The 7,314-nt window shown below is 46.0% G+C and overlaps 1 protein-coding gene across 6 annotated transcripts in view; it reads left to right on the top strand.

Annotated features, from left to right (window-relative positions):
• LOC8039901 (catechol O-methyltransferase domain-containing protein 1) overlaps positions 1-6,740 on the top strand; it is a 71,469-nt gene extending 64,729 nt beyond the window's left edge. For all 6 annotated transcript variants that reach the window (XM_040213010.3, XM_040501852.2, XM_040213012.3 and 3 more), the window contains 3 exons: positions 1,579-1,633; positions 1,696-1,829; positions 6,446-6,740. In XM_040213010.3, the coding sequence (XP_040068944.1) occupies positions 1,579-1,633; positions 1,696-1,829; positions 6,446-6,598 (342 nt within the window). In that variant the 3' untranslated portion in view covers positions 6,599-6,740. The remainder of the gene's footprint in view (positions 1-1,578; positions 1,634-1,695; positions 1,830-6,445) is intronic.
• Positions 6,741-7,314: the final 574 nt, after the last annotated feature.

Genomic DNA, 7,314 nt, shown 5'->3' with positions numbered 1-7,314 from the left:
AATGAAACAGACCAGCCATTTATCGCAGCCACATCATATTCCGAAATGTCACGTTGTTTGGGGTCTCTCGACTTGGGACAATGCTACCACATCTATAATGCAGTGGTTCTCAAATGGGGGTCTGCGAAGGCATTATAGGGGTCCCCGAAGCCCTGTCTCATTAGTCAAGCACGGCAATATTGGTTGTCTTTCTTCATGTTGAGAAGAAACGTTCCAGTTTTCGGGTGAGTACTCTCGTATGTATGTCAATGAGATAAGTCTACTTCACAATAGCAATTAGTTATATTCATTTATTAAATCATTATCATGATAGCCTATACCTTTATATTCCCCTCACCCCGAACGGGGTCCTCCATCATTTCCGCCTTTCTACAAGGGGTCCGCGAAACATCAATGGTTGAGAACCACTGCTAATATGTATGCTATTTCTGTTCAAACGAAGTTTCCAAATTAAATGTTCATCGCCTTTTTTTTTTCGTTTGCTTAGAGGAAGGGAAGCAGGCGTCATTGTACGATTCTCAGTGCGTACCTCTACACATAACGTATATCTGATGGTATGTTGGGGGCCCAAGCAAGCTAAGGCTCATCAAAAAAGCTGCGAAGGCGTAACAACGTTAGAAGCATGCTGTGCCATTCGGTCGTAGCGCGAACGGGCGAATGAGAATGGGTCAAGAGTCGAAAAATACTATTTGGATCTTCTGAGAAGGTTCAAACAAGGCGGACCAAATGAGAATGGGACGAAATGCGCACGGTCAAAATGCGAATGGGTCGTTTTCAGATAACGGGCAAAATGAGAATGGGCCCAGTTGCGAAAAACACGATGCGGATCTTATGAGAAGGTTCAAACGAGAAGGACCAAATGAGAATGGGACGAAATGTGCAAGGTTCAAATGCGAATGGGACGTTTTGAGATACACCCAGGCCAGCGGACTGCCGGCCGGCTCTGGGAGTCTGCTTGTGCGGATCTTGCCCTTGCTTAGTTCTCACTTGAGTCGGTCGCGGAGGATCACAGCACTACCGTCTTTGGCCCTGCGCAGGAGGACCAGTTCCTTCCTGGAGTACCACAAAACGAGCGTGTCGGGCATGCGTTCCCGTTTCTGACAAACACCTTTAAATTTAGAAGCATGACAGGAGTTCGAGGAACCGTCTTTATTCGCTCACACGTTTTTAAGGCCGCGAGCCGCGCGGAGCCCCAACCCGTCAGTGCCCCGCCGGGAAATACGCGAAGCCCGAGTAGAATTTCAACCCCCTTCCCGGCCTTGTTCCAATACCTCTCTTTTCTTCAACCGTGGTCATGACTTCTACGGGAGACAACTACGTCATCATGGCGTCACCCAATTGGGTTTCCCGTCTCCGCCGGTATTGCACGTGGCGCCACGTGTGCAGTCTGTTCACTATACTGTTCAAAACAGTTCAGTTGATTTGCAGAGCGAAATATCATCTGCTTGAATTCCCTACCCCTGGGGGAATCAGTATTGCCTGATGCCTCTGATCCGTGTCTTCACTTTTACACTTAAAAAAAATGTTCGATTTACATTTAAAAAGATATAATGTGACGGAATTTTTTTTTTCTTTTAGGCTGGTGTTGACCACAAGATTGACATTCGCATAGGCAATGCCTTGGAGTCCCTGGGTGAGTTGTTGCGTGTTCGGACACATTGACAATCGTTTAATTACTGTCGGCTTTCTTACCAGATCGCGCCATCGCAGACGGGGAAGCAAGCACCTTCGACTTTGCCTTCATCGACGCGAACAAAGAAGGCTACGACGACTACTACGAGCGCTGCCTACAGCTTGTTAGGCAGAATGGCTTGATTGCTTTTGACAACGTAAGTGTTTTGATCATCCTTGGACTCACCCTAGTCAAGCCATCAGTATGTTGTATACGCCTTAGCGTAACGCAGTAAATGTAGTAAAACACAGTGAAGGTCAAGCGGAAAGCGACCATAAGTAGAGTCAAGTCAGGGACGTGCACCAAGCTTGTAACAAAACACGATAGCTATGCCTCCTTTCACGTGGCTGTCGAGAACGACGACTTTGACGATATCAGTGTACCTGACATTTGACAAATCGGATGCCTTTTTCGCCCTTTTCTTGTCATTCTTAGAGTCACGTCGGTTACAGTGGTCAATGTAAATGCTTAACCTTTTAACCTTCTACTATAGAATGCACGCTCTACCACCAGAACGTTCGCGGCCTTAGAACGAAGTCCTCCGAGTTTATGTCGGAAATTGTAGGCAAACCATACACCATTTGTCTTACTGAAACGTGGCTAAAAGACAGTATCACTAGCTCTCAGTATTTTCTTCCGTCATATACAGTATTTCTTAAAGACTCTGATTATACAATTACGGGAGAGAGATTTGGAGGAGGTGTTTTAACCGCCGTGGACGCGTCACTGTGTGCATGTAGAAGATATGACCTGGAGACTTACCCGGAATGTGTACGGGTTGCGGTTACGTCCTGTGACGGGCCGAATTATCTAATATGGAACTATTACTTTCCACCACACTCTGACTCAGAGGTTTTTGCACGTCATTTTCAAAACGTAGAACAACTGCTTGATGTGACGAAGTTCCGTGTTCAGATATATGGGGATTTTAATCTACCAGAAATTGACTCGCTGGCAGGTTATGACTCGTGGGCGAGCAAGGTATACCAGCCTGAAAGTATCGAGCCTGTTTAATTTTATTTATTTTAATGGATTTGTACAAAGCAATGTTATCCAGAATTCAGCGGGAAATATTCTTGACCTTGTTTTAATTTCCTCGCCAATTGTTTGTATCTTGCCAATTGTGAACCCCTTAACACGTGTTGATCATTTCCATCCGTCTTTTGTCGTGTCTTTTCTCTTTCCGCTGCGTCAACGAGGCTCTTACAGCCAGGAATATTTTCTGTACAGTAAGGGAGACAACTCTAATATGTACAAGCACCTGCAGTGCTATGACTGGCAACCGATCTTGTATGATAATTGCGCGGATTCGGCTGTTCAGGCTCTTAAAACAGCAGTTTCGAGTGCCACGGGTAAATACGTGCCTAAGCGTTCTCCTGGGCAAACAAGTACCCGTCATGGTTTTCAAGGGAGCTCATGCGTTGCTTATGACGTAAGCTTCACTGTCATCGTCTTTTAAAAAAAATCTGGGCTGCGTAAGTGGTACGCCAAATTTAGTGAGTGTCTTGATTTGGCAAAACGGCTCTTTAAACAAGACGAAAGTATGCATATGGCTGTACTTGAGACCGATATGCACACGAAGCCAAAACAACTTTTGGAACTATGTACCATCAAAAAAGAAGCGAAATCATAATGTGGCCCCAATATGAGATGATTCTGGTTACATATGTGCTTTATATGATATTTGCTTTAGGAGCTTTGCTTTTAGTAGAATAGTTGTAGGAGGTGTGCTTTAGGAGATGTTGGCTTTTGCGGAATGCTTTTATATGTGATTTCACGAGACGTGCCTCTTCCTCGCAAACATAGGGATCTTGATGCCTTTGTCGCTTACGCGCTGCCTCTCGTGTGTGATAGCCGGGTTCTCGCGCCCTCTGCTGTACCGAAGCAGCCCTCCGTCTACTCTGCTCGTCGCAGTGCGCTTGCCATTCCCGCTCCTCGGATGGAGAGCGTATCTTGCGTGGTCTGGCCATGTCTGGGTGGGAGAAACTGTGCGAGCGCCGCCCGGGACCAAACCGTTTTTCTAGACGCACCGGAGTATACTTCCAGTAGAGTGGAGCCAGAGTGTCGCGTTCATCCTCATAGCGCCGGCTTTCCTGCACGGCATTCAGAGTCTGCTCCTCACGTGACTGAATTTGGCGAATAGTGGCGCCGCGCGTTCGAGGCGCGCGGCGCATTCAAAAGCAGGGGAACGTACGCCGGGGCGCGTGCAACGTCTACTTCCTGCACGGCATTTGATCCGGCTCCTCACGTGATCGGATCTCAGCGAATAGCGGCCCGGCGGCACGTGGAAAACAGACGCGCAACTCTGGCTCCCGTAGGGAGCCTAGGTTGAGCCGCCATTGCCGACCTTATCTTGTCTTATCGAGATGCCGAGTCACTGAAGCTGGCGTTCACGAGCCTCCACAAGGGCCTATGCTGGGGAGAAGGAGGCAGTAACATCTAAAGTGGCAATAACCTGTCCTGCTGTGGAAAATATGAAGTGAAGCGAACGGAATAAGAGGAAACAAAAACTGAAGGTCGGATGGCGCCCTGAAGGGGCGGCGACGGCGGCTGCGGCTGTGGAGCTGCTACTGTATCTGGATGTATGGGCGGCGCCGAGGGGGGGAGGGAGCGATAACGCGTCCAGCCATAGATGACGTGATTGTGCAAGGGGTGACGGCGATGGTAAGAAAGCGTTAGCGCGGTGGCGATGGGACCCCGCGATCACGTGAGTTTTGGCATACGGACGCCACCGGGTTTCGCCGGAAAGAGGCACTGCACAGCTGCAAAGGAAGAGCGACGAATCAAGAAGGAAATGACGTGCGTATAATAGCGACGCGAAATTAGCGTAATGAAAGCTCTATAAATTCGACCTCGTGATCAAGACGCAAATATGACTGCCAATGTTTATGTGCGTTATAATTATTTTGTGACTAAAAACATCAGCCTTGGAGTAAACATGCACTATCAGATCTAGGAAAAAATTCTGATGAGACTTGACGAAAAATTGAGTAGATTGAAAGGCAATTACCGTAAAATTTCGCTACCAAATTTTCCTCAAAGATGTGTTTTGATGGTCACGTTTTTGTTGAAATTTCAGCATTCTGCCATGACCAAAAGGGAGGGAGTAGGGGGAGGGGGTGAGGGTTGCATAAAATACAGGGGAGTACTTTCAGTGACTAAGAAGCTCCTTACGTTCCCTACATTTTGCGGTCTATGTCCTCAAAATGTAGCTTTTGGGGTCATTGCAGGTGTCAACGCCGCAGCAGGGCTCTTTTGTGGACGGCGTCTCACTCTATTGGCTGCCATAAGCGATCACGTAACCGTAGAGAGAACCGATGGCGTACTTGTTGGAAGTTGCTGCATGCGTCTAGGCGTACAAACGTTTACACCGAGATTTACGGACCCAATGTGAAACGTTTGTCAAGTATGATCATACTATTTTTCATCTTTTAACAGCCATGCTTCAGCGCTTTAGAAAGCCTTTCCCGTTAAAATCCCGCAATTAAAATACGTTCACCCCCCCCCCCCCCCCAAAAAAAAAAAAAATAATAAAATAAAATAAAGTCAGGTGCACGAAGTATAAGCGCTAGTTTTCCAGTTTGACTTTGCATCTAAAAAAAATATATTTTTTTTAGGTGTTCATTGCGTCAGGCACCCCAAGTTACGCATCTACTTGCCTATAAAGTTATGATCCTCCCAAAATGGAATCATACAAAAATAAGAACTGGCATATCCACAACAATTAGCCCAATTGTTGAAGCATTACAAAATAAAGCCGCCCGCTTCATCTGTGGTATACTACTCATAGCGATTTAGTGTCACGAATTTAAAACGAAATCTAGCTTTTCGCTCTTTACAGATACGACGGAAAGTTTATCGCTTGTGTTTATTTCGTCACATCTATTATACATTGATTTAACATTCAAACATTCATTCTGAAGACTTGCAACCGACATTTCACCCAGAATTGATAACACACTGAAATCACAACCTTCCATTTCCCGTATCATTTTCATTTTCTCCGTTTGCTTTGTGCATCTGCGACTGGAATGCCCTCTCAGACTCTTTGACCACTCAACAAACCGCAGAGCTGTTAGAAAAACAAAATGAAGACTTGTATGATGAAGCTCGCGACAATGATTGTAACGTGCGCATTTTTAGTGTTGACAATACTGTCACATCTGCTCTTTCTTGATAAATGTGGTTCTGTTTCTATTCTATGTAACTTTAATATATTTTTGTTCTTATTTTACTTTGGCCAGATCCTCGTTCACGTAATGCATTTTCAAAGTCGTCTTTGAACTGAAAAAAAACTGAAATAAATGAAAACCACTATACACTCAGGGCGACATATGAAGGTCGCCGCAGATGCGTGGCATATAGTACTCTATATATGCTTATTGCTCCATTGGCTAATTCATTTTGGTGCCCAATGAACTCCCGAATGCAAGTAATTCGAATACTATTCTCAATACTTTGTGAAGTAGGTATTTAGTATCCTACCTTAAATACCATCGTCCTGCATGTGCTGCATAGCAGCACGTTGTACAATTACTGACACAGCAGGGTACAAATACGGGACTGTTCCCTTAGGGGGACTCAGGAGCCGAATGAACGCAGAAAGACGGAATTTCCGTGAACGCCATTTTTTATTCGGAAAGGATAACGACGCGCAAAGTCGTACGCCTGAACGGAATGCTGAGCGTATGCCGCCAGTGTGAGCAGCCACAAAATAGTTTAGGACCCGGGATCATATGAACGCGTTTTAATTCTCGACTGTGGTTTGACCAGGTTCTGTGGCAGGGCAGGGTTTACGACGCCGGAGACAACAGCCTCGACACCGTTGCCCTTCGAAAGATAAACGAGAAGCTTGGGAAGGACACCCGCGTGGACATCAGCATGTTGACCGTCGGGGATGGCATTACTCTGGCCCTCAAGAAGTGAGCCACGACAACCACTAGTTATGAATGATTGATTAACAGGAAATGCTAGCGTGATTTTGTTTATTCACTTTAAGCTTATGCTTGCATTGTTAGGATATGGTGCGGGGACTTCTGTACGATGATTAATAAACTGTTTTAAAGCATTTGAATGACTCAGTTTGGTTTCTAATGTAAAAGCATGAACTGTCCCATGGAGCGAAGCCGGCGTTGTCTGTAACCCTCAGTAGTAGCGAAACGGCACCTGAAATCCCATTGGCCCAAAGCACAGCAACGCAGATGCATCGTTACGGAAGCCTTGGAACCGGCGGGGTTCGCCGCGCCTGCGCAGTCGGGGAGCGTGATGTCACCGCCGGAGTGGCGGGTGAAAAGGGAAGACGCGCACCGCCGCGCTCCCTGCCGGCGCTGCGGCCGCTTCTGCTCCTCTCGGTGCCCAGAATGCTTTCGCATTCACGGCTCATAAGAAGTGCTTAAGCGTCCTCGAAAGTTTGTTTTCTATTACGAAATAGGTAAGAGTAAAATTATTCACCGGAATAAATATGAAAAAGCAAAACACTTTACGGCGTGAACAAGCGCATTTAAAACCTATAGCTGTTTGAAGAAAAAAAAAAAAAAAACTATTTTATGTATTTTAAGAACTATACCAACAAATCGCAACTTCCGCCAAATAAATATAAAGTATTCATGGAAACCAAATGAATACGCGAGCGTCGTGTGAGA

This window comes from Ixodes scapularis, unplaced genomic scaffold (assembly GCF_016920785.2).
Source record: "Ixodes scapularis isolate PalLabHiFi unplaced genomic scaffold, ASM1692078v2 PGA_scaffold9__187_contigs__length_104089568, whole genome shotgun sequence".
In the NCBI taxonomy this organism is placed as follows: Eukaryota; Metazoa; Arthropoda; class Arachnida; order Ixodida; family Ixodidae; genus Ixodes; species Ixodes scapularis.
Note: the sequence above shows the minus strand (reverse complement) of the source record. Positions and strands in the feature narration are given on the sequence as shown.